Genomic DNA, 26,478 nt, shown 5'->3' with positions numbered 1-26,478 from the left:
TTCCAACTGCTGCCTCTCCTAGGGCATTAAGCCCCTTTTTCCTTATATTTATTAATATTTCCTAGATAAATATAAAAACTTTCAAAAGTTCAATTCAAATTATTCATAATTATCCCCTTAATATTCTATTTAAATTATTCATAAATATCCCCCTTTATATTCTATTTTTTCAACTTTTTAAAACTTGTATTTCACCAAAAATTTCAAATGACACCTAAATAGTTTTCAAATATTTCTACTACTCCAAAATATTAATTCAAAGAACTTACCATCCCAATGATAAAGAAATCTGCTAACTAAATATAGACAAATCCTACAGCACATTTTCTAGAAGTTGAAAAACCATAACTTACACTCAGCAACTCAGACCAATGCTTAATAGTTGTTTATACATATATATGTATATATATATATACACACACACACATTTTTTTAAACTCCAAACACATCTTACTACTAGAAATTAAACTAAATCCAATCTATCATCAAAGACTATAGAAAAGAACCAGTCACCACTATCTCATATCACGTAGTGTATTATATCTGACTCTGGTAGCTTTCTTTTGCGTAATCTCTTTTTCTCTTCATATTTGGAAATTTATTCATGGGGAAATTAACCAGGAAAAGAGACTCTGAAGTTTTCAATTATTTATCCAGAAACATTTATTCAAAATAACTGATCCAAAATGGAAATGCTTATATATCAGTAATTTTCACTAAAGAGTTTCCATTTTTACTCTGGTATCAATATACAAGATTTTTAATTCATACTGATTTGAAAACTCCCCAGGCACCAAGTAGCACTAATTTTCATAAAGCAAAAAAGACACATTCTGGTCTATTCTAAACAAAATACCAGAAAACAAAACTAATACTGTGAACAAACAAATCTTAGCTAAAACTCATTGAAATAATCCAAATGGTTTCCATTCCAGGGAAAACAGTAAGTCAGCAGTTCGCATACGGCTGTCTTTTTCAAAGACACATAATAAGCAAAACCACCACTAGAGGAAAGTGCAAATGCTGAACCCTTTCTATTTCTGCTTCCAACAGGCTGCAATTCGATCAATACCATGCTGTGCAGTGCTCAGCTACCATCTACGCACACTTCCAGGTGGCTCCCAGACACTCACCCAGAAGTGCACCACCAGATTCACGGAGCCATCACTCACACCACAAACACAGCGACATGAAAGCCTGGGCCCCAAATTCTAACTGCTAGAACAGGAGTGAAGAGCCACAGGGAAAAAAAAAATGATGTTTAAGGGTGTCAAGCAATCAGAGCTGTCACTAAGAACACTCCAATCCTAAACAAGGAAACAATGGAGACAGAGCTACCCATTCCTTAAGGAGCAAAGAGTCTGAGAAAATAAATAAGTAGTAACAAATGAATCACAACCCTTCACCTAAAATCAGTCTAGAGTTGGTGAAAGACTGTTGAGTAAAAATATTCTATATAAGGAAACTAACTTAAGGGAAGTGTTCAAAACCCTTCACCCAGGATAGGCGACAACCCACGGTATAAAGCCATGAGGGAGGAAAGGCTGTCTGGGGCTACTGCAGGGCACACAAGAATAACATCCTAGACTCCAAATTACTGTTGGAGAATAACAAAACCAGTAAAAGGAAAAATTTTTTCAAGGCAGTTTTAACTTCAAGACACAGAACTTACTTCCAAATACCCATCCTCCCTCAGGACTTGAAAGGCCAATAATTAGTCAAGAAAACAGCAAAATGAGGAAGTGGTATTCTCTTACAATTTCTGTTAATCCCCACCAGCTGTAATTTAAGAAATTCAGTGACATCAGCATTTATATTTGATCCAGCCAGAATGACAGAACTACAAAATCGTGAGAAGGGGGAAAGAGATTTGGGGGCGACTGGAAAACTCATTTGAAAATGTGGAAAATTAGTTCACTTTGCAGTGAATCACTTCAACAGCTTCAAGCACCAACATTGCCAAAAATAACATAAAAAGTAAAAAGGAAGCATAAGCACTCTAAACCTAATCAAATGATCCAATGGAACTTTGGGGTGGAGGAGGAGGGGGAAATGTTTTCAGAAATAAATGAAACTGAACAATTCAGAAAACAAACAGAAAGTAATCATGCCACTTAAGAACAAGAAACAGATTCAATATTATATAAAGATCTCTTTAAAAAAATATATCTGCTATTCAAGAACTTAGAAGCTGACTTATTTTGGTTATCATTTGCATTACCTGCTAGAAGACAGAGAGGCCATTCCATGGTCTCCTTCTCCCGGGTAGGGAAAAAGGCTTTCAACAAAAATCACTGTACTCTTTTCAAGGTGTCTCATTTGACTTCAGAGATAGCCCAGGAATAGGTCTTAGTCCCCAACGTAATGCCAACCATTAGCATTGACTCGGGTCAGAGTTAAAGGAAGAAGAAAACCACACCATACTTAACAAAACAACCAACAGAAGAGAGTTGAGAACACTCACCAGGGCCACCGAGACCCTTTGGCTGAACATTGAATCCACTGAACCGTCTCAGAGAGGAGATTATAACAAAGATGCGACGGCAGCCGTTCTGCCACACGCTTACACGCACCTTCTCTCAACACGAGGAAGGCTAAATTAGAGATAGAGCGATAATTAATAGGATCCTTGGCAGCAGGAGCAAGCTTCTTTAGCAAACCAGTAATTGCTGCCTACTTAAAATGACAGGGAATTCAGCCAGGAAGGAGGGAGGTGCTAATGATGGAATCATAAAAGGTAAAATAGACTTTACATCAACAGGTTACTGGGATCCCATTCAAAACTACCTCCCTATCTACAAATTCAGTTAAGAATGACAGCAAATAAAATTCAAAATCCAGTACAGAAGGACTCAATATCAATAATCCTTCCCAAAATATCACAAATACGAAAAATTTCTGGTTAAAAAAAATTCTCCCCTCCATACATTCCCTAATGCCCAAGTCTTAAATTCCCTGACTTGGTCATGAAAAGAATTATCAACTTGTACAAGCTGTCATATTAGAAAAGCAAAATTTTCTCCTAAGTGATATATTTTGACCTGGACATCTTTTGAAAATGTCATCTAGAATGTCAAGAAATCATTAACAGCAGTCACAGTTTCTGAGCCCCCAGACAAACCCACCCCACTCCATTCAAACATGAAAGCAATGTCCTTGTTGATAACTTCTCTAGAGGAGAAAGAAGTGTTTAGATCAGAAGTTGTTCACCAGAACAAAAAAAGACTGCAGACAAGATAAAGAGGAGGTAGCATACAGTACCTCCAATTTTTGAGCCCAGGAAGTAAGACGGCATATCAAGGTATTCAAGTTATTACCAAACACAGATCTAGAAAATATTCCCAGAGGACCAGTATCTACTACATGCTCCCCAATAAGAAGCCAGCTGAAGTACCTCTAACATCTTTCAGTGCCCAGAGACATGCAGAGATGAGGATTCATTCTTCTGCCATGGGGAGATGTCTGCAGAGATAAACAGGGCAGCAGGCACATAGTTTCGCAATGACTAATGCTGACCAAAACCCTTCAGAAAATCAGCTCTACAGGTAAAGATCCACCTTACTTGCTCAGGAAGTTCCTGGTTCTCGGATGATATTTCAAAGGATGCCCTTATGTTCCACCGGAAAAAGAGACTGACACAAATTCTGGGCTTTCAGACATAATTCTGTCAGACAATATGGAAATCATGGAGATTTCTCACAGTACTTTAAGACACATACTAAGAAGCAAATCAGAAACAGAAGAAGCAGCACTGGAAACTTGTACAGTCTATGTTTTTCTTGGTGTTTATGAGAATTAAATGTTTTTCTTTCTTTAAGCCTTTCTCTCCTGCCTTAAGAATATGCTAACATTGATTTTGTGACATTCAACAGTTTGTTGATGGAACGTACTGAAGTATATGGTTCACCATTAAAGCCATCAACCAGTATTTTTATAACTTCTTCCCTCTCTATTAGATCATTATACCCTTTTATTGAAAATATTTAACTCAATACTTTGCAGTGACTAATACTCTTAACACCCACATGTCAAGGCAGAAGTTATGTTCATTACACAACATTACGATGTTTCAAGACCTTTGGCATTCAAAGATAAACAGTCTAGAATGGAATAGACCAGCTACAACTTTATGAACACACACAGGAAAAGCAATTAACAAGTCAGGTTAAAGGGGAGAAAGAGAGAATTTTTTTTTTTAATCAAGATTTAAGGAGCTACATATGTAGTGGCCAACTACAAGGATGAGTATATATAGAAAACTTCTTGATATTATCGACTTGGAACATTTGAAGAAGATCTTTAATGAGGAATGAAGAAAATCTACATTTTGAATACCACACCCTTGTGAATGATTAAGTATCCACCATCTAATCTTTTGCTACTTCTCCTGGAACCTTTCAAGTCTATCTCCTTTTCTCCTTCCGAAACAGCTTTGGAAACAAAGGTCTATGCAACAAAAGCATGCTGTGAGTACCTTTAGCAGATAGTTTTATTTATCTTGGATTCAGATATCCAACCACACCCAGAGTTTCTTGTCTTTACTTCATCAGAAACCTAATCCTCTTTCTATTTCAAATCAGCATGAGTTGTCACCCTGATCACTTCCTATCCTGCTCCTGTCTTTACCCCAAAGGACACTAGAACCACTGCAGCAAAATGGAGAGAATGAGCTTTGAGTTAGCTCATTTCTGTCTTCAGTCTTGGATCCACCTGTGAGTGACTTTAAGAAAATGGCTTACCATGGGGCTGGAGCAATAGCACAGCGGGTAGGGCGTTTGCCTTGCACACGGCCTACCCGGGTTCGATTCCCAGCATCCCATATGGTCCCCCGAGCACCGCCAGGAGTAATTCCTGAGTGCAGTGCCAGGAGTAACCCCTGTGCATCACCGGGTGTAACCCAAAAAGTAAAAAAAAAAAAAGGCTTACCATGACCAAACCTCAGTTTGTTCATCTATAAAATGGAAGTGATAACTTCCTTGTTTTAGAATTGAATTATATAAAACATATGAAACAATAACGTAAATTTTACCTGATCTACTAGGACATGCCTTGATTTTTGTAATTCAATTAAATCTGAATTATTCAATCCTGCTATTTCAGCATATTGATTTTCTAACACAGAAAAAATATGAAAAAATTACAGATATTCTTTATCCAAAAACACACACATAACCATACAAACATGCACTTATGTTCACCAAACTAAGTTATTGTTATAATATATATGGAAGTAATATGATACATAAATGTGTAAGACAGTCTGCTTACTCAAGGAAGAAAAAGATGCAAGTTTTGTTACTTTAACCTCAGTGTGTTCATTTCCTAAGTATAGAAGCAACTAAAGCACAAACATATGGCACAATATGTAGTAAGGCTTTAAATATGATAGGTGTGCTGCTATTACTAATATTGCTATTTGTGCTTGTTTTCTTTATTGTTATTAACTGTAAGATCTGTGTATTATGCATCTACTGGACCTACTCAAAACAATTCTTTCTTCTCTCCTTCCTTGAAGAATCCCAACAAGAACTCAATGTTTGCAATAATGACTATGCTGATAATTATAATATGCGAATTTTCAATACACTAAAAAGTCTAAGTCATCACCTTTATCCACTGGGCCCTGAGTAAGTGAAGGCTGCTTGCCTCAAAACTGCCTACTCCTGGGTCACAGTACAATGAGTAGGGCGTTTGCCTCACAGCCAAACCTGGTTTGATTCCCAGCATCCCATATGGTCCCCAAGCACCACCTGGAATAATTCAAGAATCACCAGGAATAGAAGCCAAAAGTAACCCCTGAGCATCACAGAGTGTGCCCCCAAAATACAACAACAACAAGAAAACTGCCTACTCCACAGCAAGGGGGAGGCAGTACAGAAAGTAAAGACGCAGCAAATCCCAGATCTCACCCCCAGCACAGCACACGGTCCCCAAGCATTCCGAAGGGTCATTCCTGAGTACAGAGCCAGGAACAGCCCCTGAGCACCACTGTGTGACAAAAAAAAAAAAAAAATTAACAAACTGCCTACTCCAGAATTTGTTTTTTATTTGTTTTTATCCTGGGGCCACATTCTGAGGTGCTCAGGGCTTACCCCTGGCTCTGCACTCAGAGATCATTCCTGGTGGTGCTGGGGAACCACAAGGGGGTGCAGGGGATCAACCCAGGGTTGACTGCATGCAAGGTCAGAGCCTTACCCACTGTACTATCTCTCTGACCCTCTTTCAGGACCTGTAAGCCATCCCCTGTTTCTGTTAGATGTCGCAACAATATTCACCACACTCTCTGTGCTCATCTCCCTGGTAGTCCCCACTGTCACTCTACATCTTCCTAAAAAATCAAAATGTGATGGAAACATTTTCATTGACAAATTCATAGAATTGGAAGATCAGGTTCCTTTATTAAATGACTTCATAACACACAACACTGCTGAAGCACTGTTTCAAATGTTTCCCATGAATGCACTTTTAGTTCAGACACTGCTTGTGAACACAATGCAAAAAAAAAAAAATTTAATACTCAATCTCAATACCCAAGGCCCTCTACTTGCAAATTCATCCACTTGTTAAAATTTATGTGTAATCTCAAGATCAATATTTGCAGTGTTTTTGCAGTCATTCGCAGACATGAGCAGAGGCAAAAAAGTTTTAGTTACCAAATTAGTACACTCCATCCTGAGGAGCAATATGATGAAATATCTCTCTCCTATCTCTTTCCTCTCTTCCCTCCCCTCCCTTCTCCCTCCCTCCCTCTCTTTCTCTCACTCACTCTTTATCCTCTTTCTCTCCCTCTCTTTCTCTTTTTCTCACTCTCTCTCTCTCTCTCTCTCTCTCTCTCTCTCTCTCTCTCTCTCTCTCTCTCTCTCTCTCTCTCTCTCTCTCTCTCCACACCCTCCATGCCCCCTTCTTTCCTCCATTCTCAAGTAAGTGTTCTTCTAAGAATTATTTAGTACCACACATTTTCCATGTTTGCTTTCTACTGGTAACTTGACTGTGAAGATCACTCCAGTTATAGAGCTAAAGTGCTCTTGTTATGACCAAGTACAAGAAAGCTGTGATATACCTTACAGAAAGAATACAGGTGTTTGACACGTCTTGTTCAGACACAACTTACAGAGCAATTAGTCGTGAGTTCACTATTAATGAATCAATACTATGTTAAAATGTCTTCAAGCAGATGCATTCATAAAGCAAAGTCATGAAATCAGTCAGCTGGCAAATACATTTTGATCAGATTCAAAGGAAGCCAAGACTGTATTTCCTCTCGGAGCAACAGTGCAATTTCCACTGATTCACTGTTCACAGTGACTTTCTGGAACAGATTCACTGCAAATAGTGAGAATCAAGTTTCTATTTCATTTCTTGTAGTAGTAACAAACCCACAGTAGTAACAAACGATCATTTCTTCCTAAGGTAACATAGTGAGTATCAACACATACCATGCTATGCATTTTACACATTATTGTCTATAATTTCCACAGCTATTCAAACAAGAAAATATTATTACCCCATATTTTGGGTAAGAGAACTTAAGGACAGAAAAACTTAAGGATCCAGAATAAATAAAGAAAAAAATCAAGATAAGTTCTCACACATTTTCCTGACTTTGGCAGTCGTGCATAAGTATGGATCCCGCCGATACCCCAGAAACACCTCAACCATCTCATCCACTTTGGTCACTCTTCATTCAACAACTATTTATAGGAAACTCACTTTTCCAGATTCTGCATATGCTCAGTGAGCCAAAAAAAATTCTATTCCCCTGGGGCCTCTTTCTAACAGACAGTATACCTAAGTATTACTTCTTAGCCTATTAAAAAGCAGAAGATGCTTGATTTATTCAAATACACATTCTTTTTAAAGGAAAGGTTCCCGTCAGTGTGACAGCTAAGAGTTGCATATCCAATACTTTGTTCACGGGGTCACCAAGGGGAACGAACCTTCTCCCCCAAAAGCATCTTCTCTGCCCCAAGGAACCCACCTGCATCCAACCTCCCACCTCTCAACCCTCCACAGCCACCATTAGCCAAAATCAACTGGGGCTATGGTTGGACCCCATTTGTTTACCATGATCTCCAAACTACACTTTGGGCTCACTGGATATTTTATTTACTAATTTGCCGATATGAAATATTTCTTAAATATCAATTTACCTGATAAAGCAAAGACAATATAACCAAAGAGTGGAGACATATGACTAGTTGAAAATAAGGGGCGGGTAATTGCCCTCCTACTTCAATGTTCATGAAACAAATTCTACTCCCCAAACTCCTTCAACGGCCTTTTCATCTCTGATGACTGACTCTTCCCCAAGTTTGGGGTGTGCTAACTCTTAACTGCAGCCTACACGGCTGACTCACCCTGCTTTCTGGAGAAAATGCAGAGCTCAGGGACCATCAGATGGGTCCAGTGCTGCTCCCTTACTCAGACTGCATTCTTGCCCATACTCATTAGTTCTCCAAGCACACTGGCCTTGCCCTAAAACACCTGGCTCTGTGCTCATTATACTGCAGTGTGTGTGTGTGTGTGTGTGTGTGTGTGTAGATATGCTTATATCAATCATGTAGAAAAAGGAAAAATTGCCAGTTTCTGTTTCTTAATAAAACTCAAGACAGGAGCTATTTTAAAAGAGTCATGTTTCAATGCATATCAGAGACAGACGGCAAAAGGTTGGAGAATCCTATATATGTGATGTGAATAGTATGGATGGATTCTGGATTCTGGGAAGTGTCTCCCACTGGCTGCTAATCAAATTCTTTTCCATTCCTCTGCACACACAGCTGACAGTTGGGGGTAATGATGTAGCAGAATGTGAGGTGAAGGCCAACTGCTAGTATGACCTAAAAACTAGCCACATATACCTCAGGGATTTGAGAACTGGCCTATGGTTAGGGGTTAAGTTATGAAGAACCTGGTCGGACAGATAGGGCAGCAGGGAAGGTGGGCATGGAGTCAGCATGTGTCTACTGCACAATCTGTGAGCAATACACACACAAACACACACACACAAAAATAAATGTTCCATATTTTACAGTGATGAAGCAATGGGAGCTTCGTCAGCACCTGTGCAGAATGACCATTTCATCCCTTAGATTCTAATGACAAGACCTCAAGTAACAGCAGATGAACCCTGCAGCGAGAACAGTGTGTCACCACGGAGGACAGTAACTGTGCAGCAGGAGAGCAGCTTTCAGGTGGCCTTCTCCTTACCACACTGAATTGTTAAGATGACCTGAGGAAGGAGGTGCCCATGTTATATACAAGCAATATGTCTAAACTGTAACTGATGGAAACTTCCACTTATGTGCACTGTGTAACCAACTCTGCCCCGGAGAAAGATGGTTACTAATCAGGCGAATTCCCCTTTCTGCTATCTAGGGGCCTGTAGAGGCACAAGGCTGCGAGGAAAATTGTTAGGACTAAGAAAAGCCATCTATCTGACTAAAGTGATCACAGGACAATGTATTCATGTGCCAAAATGTCAAATTACACTTCGTACAAACAATTCTTACTCTCAAGGATTTATTTTCCTCAATAAAGTTAAGGGAAAAGAAAAAAACCTAATTGCTATTAATTTAAAATGTTTACAACTTGGGCTTTAGCCTCTAAATAGTTGTGCTTTACAAGATGGGGCGGTGAGGGGGGATCCTGGAAGAATGGGATATAAAAACTTTGGGGATGAAGAACACAGGGCATTATGGCTTACATAAAATTAAGATACCTGTATTTAAAAGATGGTGATGTCAAATGTGAGAAGACAAAGCAGGAAAGAACTCACTATAAGCAGTTGACCATGCACTGTAGCACTATAGCACTGTTGTCCCATTGTTCATAGGTTTGCTCGAGTGTGCACCAGTAACGTCTCCATTGTGAGACTTGTTGTTACTGTTTTTGGCATATCGAATACGCATGGGGAGCTTGCCAAGCTCTGCTTTGCAGGCAGGATACTCTTGGTAGCTTGCCAGGCTCTCCGAGAGGGAGGCAAGAATCGAACCCGGGTCGGCCATGTGCAAGGCAAATGCCCTACTTGCTGTGCTATCTGACAGGAATGATAGATACCCAGGCGGAGACATCAATGGAGTTTACATGGAACACCGTGGTGTTGGGAAACCCCAATTAGTATCTTACTATTTATTCTTCTACCTAGCTATAGTCTATAATTATGATGAAAGGAAACATTTGATAAAGACAAAGATTGTTCTGACAACAGAAGTAACGCCTTGCCTGTAAATAGTACTTGCCATCTTTAAATACCTCCCTGTTAGACATTCCACAGTTCACCACTATTTGACCTGCATTAGCTCTCGAAGATCTGATGCTGATTATCCAACTTAAGGACTGCTGAGTCCTTCCTTTCCTCTCCTCTCGTCTCTCCCTCTTCTTTGTGAGTCTCCCCTTTTCCTGATGATGGCTGTTGTTGTTGAGATGTTTCCTCTTTATTAAGGTGTCTAGACTTAAAATTCCTTTTAAGTCAAAAACTGTTGAGGCTGTGTGAACAGAGAAAATCAGGATGAAGGACCTAGTTATGCAAAGCTAAGAGCAGACTTGGGACTCTGTGCTTTGCTCGTATATTTCTCTTAATCCACACAATCACCCTCTTGCTTGCTATGATATTACTGTTCATGAGTCCCCCTTAGCTCTCCGTTGAAATACAGGCTACAAGAACTATTTGCTCAAAAATTCAAAAAGCTAGAGGTGGTCAAATTTGTCATTTTAAATTCTGTTTGCTCCCACGGCTCAACCCAGAACTGAGGCAACTGATTATTAAGAACCCTAAACTAGTGTACAATAAAGACAAGTCAGGGCTTTTCCTGTAGGGAAGGTCAGCATATAGCAAAAGAGATGCTTTTAGACTCAAGATGCTTGGATCTAAGTGGGTTAAATAGGGATAAGTTGAATTTTCCCGTAAACTCGGCATTTGGAAAATTTCCAAAGATTTTGTTTGTCTAACACAATGCGGGCTTGCCCTTCCCTCTCAGTCTATTCCTCTACTCAAAAAAAAAAAGAATGGCCTGGAGAGATTCAGCATGAGAGGAAAGACTGTTATGTCAGGACACCCCTATGTGTGACAAAACAGAGGCTGGCTGGGCACAGTCATCCCCGCCCCTCTGTTTTGGAAGCTCCCATACTCTACAAACTGCCTGGAATTAATTAGGAGGGGAAAACAGGCTGACAGTCGTATTTCAAATTTTACTCAGCAGAAGTTTTGTGGAAAACAATTTGGTCATGTGGGCACACTCAAAATCACCATCCCACTGTTTCTCAACCAAATCTTTCCATCAAGTGACTGGAGTGTACTTCAAGCTTTACACTTTTTTGAGTCTAGACTGAGTAACTCTTCTTTGAGATTGAGGCTAAGTAACAAACTGAGGCCAATTCCATAATACTCAAAGATCATATTTAGTCAACCAAAAATCCTACCTGGTTCTACTAGTACAGATCCGATTGCCAATTTTCAAGAGGGAATTTTCCTTTTTTATTTTTTCCCCATCAGCTACTGAATATTATCACTGATCATTTCTGGTTTATCCATAATAAGCAGTTTCCTATTTTCCACCAATTCTTTTTTTTAATTTATTTATTTTTTAATTAGTGAATCACCGTGAGGGTACAGTTACAGATTTACACATTTTCGTGCTTGTGTTTCTCTCATACAATGTTTGAGAACCCATCCCTCCCCCAGTGCCCATTCCCTCCCACCCCCAATCCCATCCCCCTACCCCACCCTGTCTCTGTGGCAGGGTATTCCCTTTTGTTCTCTCTCTCCAATTGGGTGCTGTGGTTTGCAATAGGGGTATTGAGTGGCCATTGTATTCAGTCTCTAGTCTACTTTCAGCAAGCATCTCCCTTCCCACGCGTGGTCTCCAACCACATTTTACTTGGTGTTCCCTTCTCTATCTGAGCTGCCTTTTCCCCCAGCATGTGAGGCCAGCTTCTAAGTGATGGAACCAACTTCCTGGCATTTATTTCTACTGTTCTTGGGTGTTAGAGGGAATAGGGATAGACAACTACAAGGTTCCAACTCCACCAATTCTTTTTCAAATGTGGGGAATCTTTCACTCCATAATAGCAAAATAATATTTTGATATGTAAATACAGATTTATGGTAAAAAGCACTAGGGCAGTGGCTCTTAAACTTGCCATACATCAGCATCTCCTGGGCAGCTTGTTTATAAAGACTATTGGGACCCTCCACCATGATTTCTGATTCAGCAAGTCTGGGGTAAGGCCTGAGACTGTGCATGTTTAGTAAACTTCCAAGGGACACCGAAGCTGCTGGTCTGGGATGAGTTTATGGAAACTACTGTATCAAGCAGGTGAGAGTGGTGGGTATGCTGGGAGGTGGGGTGGTGATTTTACTCAATAAATTTGAGATAGGAAGTATCAGATGAAGGTGAGAGAAACTATGTGAATAAGAGCCAGAGCAAGCCCCATTGTGATGACAGAAAATGCAAGTTGACATGTCCATGAGAAAAAGAAAAATTTGGCCTACCTAAAGAAAATGACCAAGAGTAGGCCAACTACCACCACCAAGGAATGAGCCAGTGGTAAAAGCACAAAGATCATGGCAATAACTAGCAACCTGCCAAAAATGTGTTCCCTTTTCTAGGACAGAGTGCCTAGAAACAGACTGCCCAGTTGGGGTCTCTTATTTCCCAGCTCCTACCCAATCCAGATATAGACATGAGACCAGTTCTTGCCAACCAAATTGTGAACAAAAGTGATGCCTGTCACTTTTGAACTTTAGATATGACTTCTTTTCCCTTCTACCACAGTGTCTCAGGCAATGGCTACAGCAGAAGAGCCTGAATTCTTGATGTGCTATGTGGAAGAAAGTTATCAGTCAACCAGAAACTACTGCATATCTAACTATCGTCTGTCACTTTGCTGTAGTGATACCATAAACCTAATATAAAAGCTTTCTCTCTGACTCTGAAGTGTGGATTGATTTTCAAGCTCACATTTTCTCAAGTTCTTGATCAATGGAGGAAAAACAACATAATCTCTTTCTGTTAGCACCCAAACAAAATCCTGGCATTCAATTTCATTAGTCAGTGTGCAATTCCCTAGAACCAATCCTTGTGATAAAGAAATGTGCTTGGCTGTGTCAAATACTCCACTTCCGGGGTCATGAAACTAAACCACAGGGTCTGAGCATGAGGGAAGGAGCATTACAAGAATTTGGAAGAGAAATGAAGGTAGGCAAAATAAAACTATCTACTAAAGGATATGTGGAAGTAGGGGATGTGGCTGTCAGTTGAGAAATGATGTGAGGTATACAAATCCAAAAGTCAGTAAGGGAGAGAGCAGGCCAGCAGAGTGGCATGTACTATCACTGACTCCAAAAACAAACCAATTAATTGTTCTTGCCTTTCTGCCCCTTGCCACAAAGCCTTACATTTCAGTAACTATTTCAGTGGTCATGACCAAGGAAGGGCCATCAAAGCTCATTCACTTCTGAATCAACAAAGACTGGAAGCTTCCATATGTAATCAGGAACATGAGAACTGCATTCCAAGATTCCATCATTTAGCATTTACACATCAAGCATTTACCTAGATAAAACATTACTAGTGCTTAAATACTTTAAACACCAGCAGATACAGAAGCGTGCTGAGATGATGTAAGGTGTGGTTCCAAAAAGTCTATACACTGATCACTGAACACATCACCACCAGTAGCCAATCCCTTGCAAATGACTTTCCAAGCACACTCCCTCAGAGCAAACAGGCAAACTTCGATTTGAAATGTCACCAGAAACCATGGCAGCTGCTTGTTATTTTAGAGACCATTTTACATAAACTACTGTAAATTCTTCTCTTAAAAATAAACAGAATGTTTAAGAATACATACTTGGTGCCATCCACTTCCCTTGAAAGTAAATGACCCAAAATGGCAAATATGAATGTATGGTCACAGTTACCCTTGGACAAAAGCATTATAAATCAGTTGCAAAGGGTTCTATTGGCTGAGGTGCCAATGTTCTAAAATTAAGTGTGCAGTTATGCAGGCTCAGTTATACAACAGAGCAAAGCTGACCCTGAAATAATACCTTTTTATTTTTTGCTGAAAACTTTAAAGGCTAAAAGAATAAAGCAGGGGACAAAAGCCTGGTCCTCCCGGTAGAGAGAGGATTAATACGACTTGACCACTGACACTGTGAGTCTGTTCTCAATATTATAGTACTATCTCCACCTGTTTGAGACACCCTAGCAAGATAAAAAAAATTTGGCAACGCCTCATTGAGGTTTTCTGGTAGATTTTATTAGGATGGAGCTAGGTTCTCAGCAAATAGGAAAATCATCTTTAGAACATCTATGTGCTTTTACTTTCACCAAACTGCATAAGTATAAAATGTATATTTTGAAAATTGTGCTTCTTAGAGATGATTATTATTTTACCCTAAAGTTACTTAAGTAAATTGGGTTTTCAGGTTTTTAATTTCAGAATCAGCAGATACAACATCCACCATCAGGTTTGGAGGATCTTCTCTGCCTAATCTCTCTCCCAAAGCAAATTAAGTTGTCCAGAAAGAAAACTTGTTCTACAACATACAAAATATGTATGTTCCCACCAGTGGGGAGAACGCTCATCGCCACAAGATCACATGAGAAGACAGATAAATGCACGTAAATGATTCAGCAAAATGATCCTACTTTGGGGGGTTGTGGGGGTGTCTGTGTGTGGAGAGCGAAAGCCACAGATGCCTTCTTGAAATTGCCCAATAACCCACAATTTTCTTACAGAAAGACAGGCGTCAACCAGTGCCCTCCATAAGATTGTAACTCACTGCATTTAGACTTAAAAGATTTGCTCCCACACAACCCAAGAGTTTTCCTTTTGAATGCTACCACTCTATGGGCACTTAAATCAAAGAACACAGCCACCGAAACTCAAATGCTTTGAAGATTTTTTTGTTAAGTGGGTGAATTAAAAACACGCCATTGCCTGTGGATGTCTACGATGATGAAAGCTTGAGGGGTGAGTGGGAGGAGAAGCTTCTTCTTTTTCATTTCTGTACCAACACTGACATTTTCAGTGTAGACAGGAAGCAGGAGCTAAAACTGGTAGTCAGGAGTTGTACACGGGCTGTGCGTGGTGTACATTCCTACTTTGTTAAATCAATCTCAGGTTTTACATTCTAATCCTAAATTGCTTGAGATCTCCTCTATACCACAAAGTAATAGTAATTCAAAGCCCAGCCTAAAGATACACAGGTAGATTAAGGTTAAAGAGGAGAATCATGGTGAGACATGAATGATCTCAAGATAACAACAATGAGAAGAACAAGGAGGCAACTCCAGAAAGATGGTCCTGAAGAAAAGAAAGAATAATAAAAATGACAAGACTCCTCCACTTTTTAATCATGAGTTTGGTTTACATAGAGACAAACATAAATCTCTGACTCACTCAACACCAGGAAAATATGCAGACCAAGTGAAAAACACTTCTAGGAAAAGAACAGCATCTGTATTTCTTTCTACACTCTTCATCTATTACCTTAAAATCATCTTTGCCAAGCTTAACATCAGTAACTGTCTATCATGCATTCTGTTTTATCCTCACAGCATCCTTGCAAGGTAGCTACTGCCCCATTCAACAGCAGAGGGGAGTGAGAGGTTGAGAAAGGTGGTTAACTTGTTCAAAGGGGCGTAGATAGTGAGTAATTGTGCCAAGATTTGCACCCTCATGTCAGAGTTTCAGATACTGCCTCAGAATCACTCTCCACAAGAGGGTATCCCTAAAGATCCAATCTAAAAGAGTTTCCTCTTTGGCCCGTCACACTCTAGTTTGTTTTCACTGCACCAAAACTTATCTTGTTTGTTAGTCTAGTTCATTATTAACTGTGTCCTCACCTGCATGAGAAACACCTTCTTAGCAAGAACCCGGCCTTTCTGGTTCTACATTTGAATCCCTATGGTCAGCACAGAGTCTGACACACTGCAGCACTTAATAAATAACTGTTGTCAGGAGAAAAAGGAGGAAGAGAAGGAAAACAGGGGGGGAAGCAAATAAATCATGGTTCTCCTGAGCCCAAAGTTATACTGTATCAGTTTAGAGTACTGCAGGGATGATTCAGAAGCATCCTGAGAACAACCTAATGCACCTGATTGAGGCCCGGTGTCCTGCTCTCTCTGTGCTAGTCCCACCACTACCCCCAGGGCTCCCCCACAGCACTGGATCCTTTCACCTTGTGCTGGTATAATTTCCTGCCCATGTAGAAAGGCAGCCAATGAGCTGCTATCTTATGCACAGAGCACAAGAAGTCACAGAAATGTTGGTCACTGAAGAAGCTCATCGCTGTGAACCTTGGAACAAAGGTTCCCATGAACACTCCAAAAAACATTTCTTCCTTCAAGGCAAGCATGAAAGGCGACCGGAGGAAGCAGAGAAATAAGGAAGCCAGTTTTAAAATCAACCTTGGTAGACTAGAAGTGACAAAGGAGCATGGAGAGGTTGAGGAGCCAGTATGGGGGGCAGGGGGAGATACCCCTTTTGGGTACTTGGGTAATGGCAAAGAAAATGTACACCAAGGCTATGAATGTCACCACCACTGTAAACACATTCTCTTTAACTATAATAAGTTTTAACCAAAGACCAAAAGCACCCTAGAGCCAGAGAAAGAGTACAGGGATTGAGGAACTTGTCTTGCATGTGACCAACCCTAGCACCATCCCTAGCACCACATATGTTTTCCCGAGCACTGCCAGGAGTGATCCCTGAGCATAGTCAAGAGCAGCCCTGAGCACTGCCAGGTGTGACCCCAAATCACCAATACATACATATATATGTATGTGTGTATATATATATGCATATATATATATACACATACACATATATATCCATTAATTGGAAAATTATAACTAGCTTAAAGGAATGAGATGCCCGGTCATCCTCCCGAAATCCGTGGGAACAGAAGATGCGTAAGAATTTCAACAGCCATCCTAGACCTGACTACAGGTCGCGCTGCCCTCAGCCCTCATTTGCCCCAGTGAGAATGAGACTTGGCCTAGAGAATTCAATGTTTGTTTAGCTCAGAAAAACATTCCCGGAAACAAATGCCTTGTGAGGACTGTACTACCTCTGTCACACCTTCTTGATTATTTCCTCCAAATAATACCTATCTAGAATTGAGTCAAACATTTTTTTCATTTACTTCAATATCCTTTTAAACATATCCTTTTTAAAAAAATGTCAAACAAAGTACATTTATGCTCAAAACACACACACACAAAAAATAGCAAACAAAATTCTAGCTTACTGTCCTTGAAGAGTGACCAAAAAAATAAATATAGTCCAGGATTATTTCCCCCTATTATTTATCAAAATACTGCCAGTTCTGAAACAAAGCAGTTGGAGAGAGAAATTTAGTAACTTTGATTTGTCCCAAGATACATTTTTTTACACTGAGGTCCTATTCCTGACAGTAAGCACATGTGACCTGTTCTAAAAAAAGGATATTTTCCACTTCTTGCACAACTGGAGCAGATATAAACATCAGCCTGTGCAAACTGCACTGCAGAACTCAAAGGGAATTGAAAACATACACACACACACATACACTTAAATAAATTCTATAAATAGCAGCACTCAGGAAAAGGAAATCTCCAATAGCACACGAAACCAACACTTGAACCCCACTTTAATCAAGTTTTCCACCTAATCACACCACAAACCTTATTTGAATAATATAGTGTGAACATCTGCCAAGTTAAGGTGCCACATTCTTGTCTGTGTTGCTTCAGATGCATGATTCTATACCTGTCATTGTGATGAGGAAGGGCTGTTATTAGAGGTAAGAGTTAACGAAAAAAAGAAGGATGGGGGCATTGATACTTCTTATGGAAACGTGGTAGGCACTCTGCAAAGCCCTTTCACATCTTATCCCAGTTCTGAACCAACCACTTGCAAGAGGACAGCTCCAGTAAAGAACCAGACACTAGAAGGTCCATGTCCCGAGCAGACAGTGGTGCAGCAGCAGAGCGGTGGCACTGGGCGCAAGCACCCTCCCAACGAGTCCACGTGCACCTGTTCCCCTCCCACCAGCTCAGGCCCACAGCATGAGGAAGATCGCGGTGTCTGACTTAAGGGGTTACAAGGCAACCAAGAGTCGATTTTAGGAGTATACCTTCCAAGGGGTCTATTGCTCTATGCAATGTTGCACAGGAATAAGTGTAGCCTGACTTTCAAGGCCCACTCCACCACCCCTATTCACGCACAAAAAATGCCCTCTTCTCTCCCTCGCCCCCCACTAAATTCCCCTGGCTGACCCCCATTTCCTAACAGTGATCCCACTCTGGCCTGCAAGTTTGTCTGAACCCATGAGTTCTTCTCCTCACCGCTGGAGTTTGAAAGTAAGCAGGATCTTGCATCTTTGATTGTCCCACAGTCATGCCAGTGCCATTTACCCAGCACCCAACAGACTCTGGGACAAGAACAGCCTCCTAGGGCTGGTGGACAGCTATAAGGACTAGTGTGCATAGACCATATGTGGGAAGCGAGGATTTGATCCCCACCGCTGCACGATCAACCCAAGCCTCTCCAGGCACAACCCCTAAGTACCAAAAAACCAAGCAGGAAGGAGCCCCTAAGCACTACCTCCCAATTTTTTTAATTTATTTATTTTTTATTAATGAATCACCCTAAGGGTACAGTTACAGATTTACATATTTTTGTGCCTGTTTTTCAGTCGTACAATGTTTGAGTACCCATCCTTCCACTAGTGCCCATTCTCCACCACTGATGATCCCAGTATCCTTCCCCTGTCCCCCCCACCCACCCACACCCCACCCCCTACCCCCGCCCAGCCTCTGTGGCAGGGCATTCCCTTTTGTTCTCTCTCTCCTTTTGGGTTCTGTGGTTTGCAATAAAGGTATTGGGTGACTATCATGTTCAATCTATAGTCTACTTTCAGCATGCATCTCCCATCCCAAGTAGGTCCTCCAACCACACTTTACTTTGGTGTTCCCTTCTCTATCTGAGCTGCCTTTTTCCCCAGCATGTGAGGCCAGCTTCCAAGCCATGGAGCAAACCTCTTGGTACTAATTTCTACTATTCTTGGATGCTAGTCTCCCATTCTGTTGTTTTAGATTTCGCAGATGAAGCACTACCCAAAATAAAAAAAAAATTAAAAATTAAAAAGTCCATACAATTCTTAGAGTTATGTGCCAATTCAATGATGGGGATATGCCCCGAGAAATATATCTCAGGTAATTTCCCCACTGTTCAAACATCATGGAATATAGTTTCACAAACTTAGTGGCAGAGGAAACTTCACTCCTAGACTCTACACAGGAACGACCTTTTTTGTTTCGTTTTGCTTATTTTGGGCCACTGGCAATACTCAGGGCCTACTCCTGGCTCTGTGCTCAGAAACCATATAGGATGCCAAAGACTGAACCTGGGTCAGTCACATGCAAGTGAAGTGTCCTACCCACTGCACCATCCCCAAAGGAGCCTCCTTCTTATATTTGACCATCACTACCCCAGACATCCATGTGTGGTACATGCATAGGACTGGAGACTACATGACCCCGAGAAGGCCTGTTTAAATCCAGGCCCTGATACTTGCTATGCCTTGGTTTTCTTCTCTGTAAAATAAATACACACAGATAGACAGAAATAGGGATCTCCAAGGTTAAAGTAAAATCTAATGTGCGCACACACACACACACACACACACACACACACACACACACACACACATACACAATCTGTAAAATTCCTAGCATGTAATTAAGCATTATAGAGTGAAATCTGTTTTTATGTTATAGTTAATTATTATTGTTTTTATTATTATCAAGGCTGCACGTTTTGCAAAAACTAAGTTAAAACATAGGTTAAAAACATATGGAACAGGGGTTGGTCCACAATACCCGTTCAACAAATGTTACTGGTATTAATTTGCACACATTAGTACTCAACAGATATGTGTTGAATATGAAACATGCAAGTCACAACTACTTTTCTGTAATCCGATATAAGAAATCGTTAATTTTTTTAAAATCCTAAGTCAAAAATTATCTGAACAGAGAGAAAGAAGCAAAGTGACTTCCACAGAAATAGGCTGAGGTAGGGGCGGAGGAGGAAACTGGGGACTTCAGTAGTTAGAAATGTACACTGGTGAGGGGCCCAGTGTTGGAGCATTGTATGACTGAAACCTGATCATAAACAGCTTTGCAACTGTGTATGTCATGGTGATTCAATTATACACACACACATATAATTACCTTAACTCTGAACAGCTCATTAGGAGGAAAGCAAAAAGGAAATTTCCTAAAACTGGGATAATTTTATTGTAGAAGAACACTGAAATAACATTTGAGAAGAAAGCCATAGTCAGCAAACACCTTCCAGAATGTCAAAAGTAAGCAATAAAAAAATTCCAACAAGAACATCTGCTAACGTTTACTGTGCACTTACTATGCAACAGACACTATACTGATATTTTTCTGTCATCAAAGTCAGGGCTGATGTTCTTAACAAAATTAAGAAGCAGACCTCCATTTGTCAGGTGAGGAATGGGAAATCAGAGATCAGCCTGACTGCTCAAAAGTCACCATATTAATTAGGAATAAAAAAAGAAACTGGAACAACTGCCTTCATGTCAGCAGTCCTCTGCGGAGTGACCTAACCAGAAAAACCAACATAACTTTCATAAACAGCAATAAAAAGAGACACTTTTGTGTTGCCAAGTTTGGATGATTATCTTAAAAGGAAAGAAAACTTTTTTATTTTGTTTTGTTTGGGGGCCACATCTGGTTGAACCCAGGTTGGCCACATGCAAGTGTCCAAACAGATATACTATCTTTCCAGCTTTAAAGAGACATTTTTACTATGAAGACAGGAGGGAGAAATTACCAAATAAACTCAAGAAATGGCAGTGGTCTTAGACAAAATACATGTACATGAATGTATCTGACCCAATGGCCTTTGTCTTTCTCATTTCACCACAAAAACTAAGAGCAGCCTTTGGGAACCACTGATACATCCTGCCTCGCTATTATAAACCTAAGTCTTCTATTCCCATTTCTAACTTGCAAGAAGTTATCTAAAGTTGTCTAAAGCATTACTGAAAACCTGTGAAGAGAAGAAGCTGGAATTAGATTCAGCCAATGCTGAAGTTCAGGAGAAGGGCATTAGCAAATATAAACCCACATAAGTTAGCACTAAGTAAACCATACCAAAGGATTGGGAACCTGAACAATGCCACTGTGCTTTAAAATGCTTGATTCATTTCAGGCCCCAAAGACCTCCAGACAATTCCTCCACTCTTGGGACCTCATACGCCAGTTGCACATTTGTTTCCCTGCTATGACTTTATCCTGGGAAATTTTGATTTACCCTTAGCATAGCACTTTTTACTCGACCACTCATCATTCAAAGCTCATTCCCAAGAAGAAAAAGGTTATTAATCCCTAAGGTTTCAGGGATTGTACAGAAGCCAGGGAGCTGTCTTACACACAGTCAACCTGAGTTAAATCCCCACCAGCCCTGAGCACAGCCAGACATGAACCTTGAGCACAAAGTGAGGAGTAAGCCCTAAGCGTGGCCAGGTGTGCCACCTCCTCTGTCACAAAAAACAGGTTTCAAAAAGCATATTGGGGGCAGCAAACTTCAAAAAGTCCTTTATTGTCATTTCTTCTTAGAGCATATCTTCCTATATCATAGCTTTGCCCATTGGTTATAACCAAAATGAAGTTCATAAAATTCCAATTCATCAAAACACCCCACCCCACCCCAAAGAAAACCAAATGCCTTATCCTGGGAAAGGATAAGTAAACGGCAAAGGAAGTAACATATTCAAACAAGTCATAATCGTGCCAGACACTATTCTGAAATAGAGGGCAATTTGGAAGGGTCTGGGAACATTCTGGGCTGTCACCGCTGGAAGGACACTTTAGGCAGGTCAACTACTGAATACTCTCCAATGCCAGGACTGCCCCCACAACAACCATCTAGCCCAACATTTCAGTAGCACTTAAAGTTGAGAAACTATTCTTTGACTCTGAGGACAGCAAAGTAAACAAGGGAGATACAGAAAGCCCTGTTCACTAGGAGCTTCTAGTCTAGAGTGGGGGAAAAGGAAAACATACATAATATATATATATATAAAACATTTAGCAAAATTGTAGAGTAGACTATACTAGGGGGAAAATAGAATAGGGCAGAGAAGATGAGACTGGAGTGTGAGCAACTGCAAACTGTGCAGTCAGTCAGAGTAGACTTACTTCCCGGGAAGGGACATTTTAGGAAAGGCATGGAGCTGGGGAGCAAGCACCTCTCTCTGCACGCTAAGCACAGAAGCAGAGCAAGCTGCAAGTACAAGGGACAGAGGCCCTGACATGGGCAAGTCTAGAGTGTTACTCAACAGTGAAGCAAATGCCTGGCAGGAGCAGAAGGAACTGAGAGAGATTAACTCAGGGTTGGCAGGGAACCTGATCATATACAAGGCTGCCTTGTACCAGCTTCAGGATCTTGAGTTTTACGACTGAAACAGGGAGCCATGAAGCGTTTACATTTGACGATGGCAATGATATGACACATTTTAACCACAGATTTCTCAATCTTGGTGCTATTAACAATTTGGGACCAGCTTATTCTTCAGTTAGGAGGTTGTCCTGGACATGGGAAAGTACTGAGCAGCATCACTGGCCTCATTTGCTATAAGTCAGGAACAATCTTCTTCTAGTATGACAACCAAAAATGTCTCTAGACAGTGACAAATGACTCCTGCGGGGCTTCCCACCACTGCTCACTGCCACCCACCTACCACCACCAACAACAACCAGTCAGTGGTAGAGAACCACTTTTAATAGGAACACTGTGGCTACTGGGTTGAAAATCTACTAAAAGCAGGAAACCTTCAAGAAACTACAGCCATTACCCAGATGAAAGCTGGTGAGGCTCCAAGAGATGATTCTAAGAAAACAATTGATAGATAAAATAGTTACAATCTTAAGTAATCTTAAAACCTGCCATTTCAACTTGTTCTGACCAAGACTTACAAGAAGTAAGGTGCCGTGGCAAAAACTTAAGACAAAAAGCAACAAGAAGGCCCTGAACAACGTGTAGTTCTTTTAAAGTCACACAACAGATGTCGATGACAATGCGGTAGACAACTGTGGAAAACAGTATAGAAGAATTGTGCCAACCTCATATATTTATTCACAGATTTTATTTAACTGGTTTATTTCAAAAGCATGTGTCTTTTCCACAGACAAGTTTTACGACAACTTTTTTAATTTAGCCTTCCTCTCCATACCGGTTCTGTCCCGCACCTGTTTTGAGCTTCAACGTGTGAAGCCATTTCTTCCCACATACCCACATTTTCCCTTTCAAGTGCTATCGAGCTACGGAGGACGCTCACCCTTGCAAGTGAAATTTTTGCCGACTCTGAAAAAGAACAGGCCCAAATCCTTCAACATGAGTTTCATGGCATTCACTTGGGTTTTTCCAGATGGTATTTTCTTCACTCTCTCAAACTCATTTAAAGTTATGTATCAGCTACCATCGAAAAATGTTCCAAACAGTCCAGTTAATTCATTTCTTTCAAGACCACACACACACACACACACACACACACACACACACACACACACACACACACACACACACACACACCTCATTCTGTCCATGCAAGCATTTGCTTCTAGAGGCAAAAGCAGAGGCTGCTTGCTAAAACACTAATCCCTTCAGCCAAATGCAGATAAAGCCCCAATGAGCATAACCAACAATACCCTTTACACAATATTACTCAAACCTCCAACCCCCAACACACACAATCTATGCTCACACACAAAACAGCCATTATGATGAGAAATCACCAACTCAAGGCTGGTTTTATGAGTCCAACTGCAAAGAAGGTTTCCTTCCAAACTCTACTTTAAGCATCTGCAAAGAGGCTGCTTCAGCAACCCTCTCTCGGAGGCTGTGCTGTCCCGGATTTCTGCCCCAACTTTGACACCGTCTGAAGGGAACAACCCTGGTCCTATCTGCCCCCAGCGCAAGCTCCATGCTCAGGCAATCCAGAGCCGAAGATTTCAGCACCTCACGCCCGCTCCCAACACCCCAACTCCCTACTCCCTCTCCTCCTGCCTTGGTCAGGCCCGTGCCCCTGGCAGGAAGGTTGAGCCTGTGCGGGCGTGCTGTGCCAGTTCCCAGGTACCGTCTATCTTATCTCAGCACTGAGAAGGGGGTGGGGAGGAACCCAGGCTCCGCCCCATCTCGTCCTTTAGTAAACATTGGGAAGGTCCAGGACGGCCCCGGGGTGGGGGAAAGGAAGACCCGCTACCCATTCCGACCATCAGAAGGGGGAGGACGGTAGCGAAGGAGGCGGGCGCTAGGCCAGCGGGTGTCTCCACGCCTGCCCTAAAGAGAAAAGAAGTTGTTTAAACGCCCGGCCACTTAGAGACGTGCAGCCGTCGAGCCCCGGGCACTGCGGGCGCGGGCCGGCTTTTGAATGGGACACGGTGGCCCGGGCGGCCGGGTCTGGCCGAGAAGTCACGCCCCCCGCGCCGCCCCTCCCGGGCCCGCAGCGCCCCGCGCCGCGGCCGGAAGGTGAAGGGCGGGATGCGGGGAAGCCTTACCTGCGGGCGTCGGGCGGGGCGGGTCTGCCCGAGGGGCCGGACTCCCGCGGGCGCGCTCGGACGGGCTAATTAATGCCCTCGGACCTCGCGTGTCGATCGACTCCGGGCGCTCCCCGTCCGCGCCCGCGGCCCGTTAGGATTTTCGGAAACGGGGTGCACGACCAACTCTCCGGCCCGGCCCGCGCGCCGCCTCCCCACCTCCCCAGCCCCCACCCGGGCTCAGCAGCTGGTATCCGAGTCCCGGGTCCCCCCCTGCCTGGGCGCGCCTCCGGGGGCCCCGCTGCGTCCCCAAAGTGCTCCTGAGGGTCTGTCCTCCCCGGGCGCTCGGGCCAGGCGCGCGCGGACCCCAGGCGTGGGGGGGGGGCAGTTCGCCCTCCGCCCGGGGCAAGGGCACGGGGTCCTTGTCCCCCAGCCCTAGCGACAGCCCGCCCCGCCCCCCGGGGAGGGGGCGCGGGGCCCCCTCGGGGCACCCGCCGCGCCCCCCGCCAGCTGTCATCACTCACCTGCTCTTCAGGGGCTGACTTTTGAGTTCGTAATAGGTTTTGGGCTCTTCGTGAAACTCCTCCCCGACTTCGAAATCCGGCACGATCCCCGACTCCGACTGCATGGCTCCCACGCCCCGTACTCCCACGGCTCGGAAGTGCGAACAGAGCCCGCGGCCGGGTCCGGGTCCCCCGGAGTAGTGCGCCCCAGCCGAGTGGCCAAGCTCAGCCCGCCGGTCCGCGCGCGGCAGCCAGCCCCGGCGCGGGGAGTTTACACTCGCCCCCGTGCGGGAGGGGCTCGCGGCCCGGCGCAGCCTGGGATCTGTAGTTCCCACGGGGCGCGGGGAGCGCGGCTCGCCCACGGAGTCGCTCTCGGTGAAACTACAACTCCCAGAAGGCAAAGCGGGAGCAGCAGCAACGTGGTGGACCCAGCTAGTGCAACTCCTGTTTGCATTCATTGTCAATGTCAGCAGCTCCCCTCCCGGCTCTCTCCCCGCTCGTTTCAAGGGTACAGACTGGGCTCTTTAATATTAATAAGAACGGGCTCAGTCCTGCTCGCCTATTGTCACCCCTCCTCCCGACTCGGACATTTGCGAAGGCATGCCACGTCCCTTGAAGCAAAATAACAGCGATGGGTTTTGACAGTAGAAAGTTTGAACCTTCGAAAGCCTACCTTAAATTTTAAAAAATTTTAAAGAAAAAAAAATTTAAAAACCTTCTTTGCCCTCTGTCTACTTCCCGGCGGGGCTACACATATCAGGTTGTTCCTGAATTGGAACGAAGTATAGGCACTTTTCCTTCGCTTTGTAATTAGAACAGTACTGTAGAAAGTGTTCTTGGGCATTCCTTTTCTCTAACTCAGTTTGGACTTTTATAACACCATTCATCTAGATGAGTGGTCCTTTGTCCAATTAGCTACTTCACTCTAAATCAGCACTTAAAAGGTTCGGTTAATTTTAAAAGGAACAAAGTTACAAAACAACGTAGTTACTGCCTGCTTTTAATTCCTCAGTTGGCTGAAATTCAAACAAGACAGTCATAACATTTCATCAGCCAAGTTGTTGGATGATATAATTGATGTAAGTGTCAACCCCCTACCCGCCTCATGAACAAGGCGTTGTCTCCTTTAAACTTTAGGTCCTTCCCGCTAAATAATTCCAGTAAGGTACTCCCTTTCCTTCTTTTAAAAGTGCCTTGAGATATCAGAGAGGCCTTGGAGGGTAAAGGCTAGTATTTAAAGATAAATAGATCCAGACTGAAAATCCCCAATCCTTCTTTATAGCTTTGTGTGATCTTGGATTTGTCTCTTGATTCCTAGAAGTCTCAATGTTCTCCTCCATTGACAAAACTGTTTCCGAGAATGTGTCAAAGGTGCAAGGTCAAACACAAGAGAAAGCGATTTGTAACCT

The 26,478-nt window shown here is 42.4% G+C and overlaps 1 protein-coding gene across 5 annotated transcripts in view; it reads right to left on the bottom strand.

The window, feature by feature from the left end:
• Positions 1-25,324, bottom strand: part of MITF (melanocyte inducing transcription factor) — a 230,775-nt gene extending 205,451 nt beyond the window's left edge. For all 5 annotated transcript variants that reach the window (XM_004612790.2, XM_004612791.2, XM_055136578.1 and 2 more), the window contains exon 1: positions 25,091-25,324. In XM_004612790.2, coding sequence (XP_004612847.1) covers positions 25,091-25,194 — 104 coding nt within the window. In that variant the 5' untranslated portion in view covers positions 25,195-25,324. The remainder of the gene's footprint in view (positions 1-25,090) is intronic.
• Between the last annotated feature and the right edge of the window lie 1,154 nt (positions 25,325-26,478).

This window comes from Sorex araneus, chromosome 4 (genome assembly GCF_027595985.1).
Source record: "Sorex araneus isolate mSorAra2 chromosome 4, mSorAra2.pri, whole genome shotgun sequence".
Lineage (NCBI taxonomy): Eukaryota > Metazoa > Chordata > Mammalia > Eulipotyphla > Soricidae > Sorex > Sorex araneus.
Note: the sequence above shows the minus strand (reverse complement) of the source record. Positions and strands in the feature narration are given on the sequence as shown.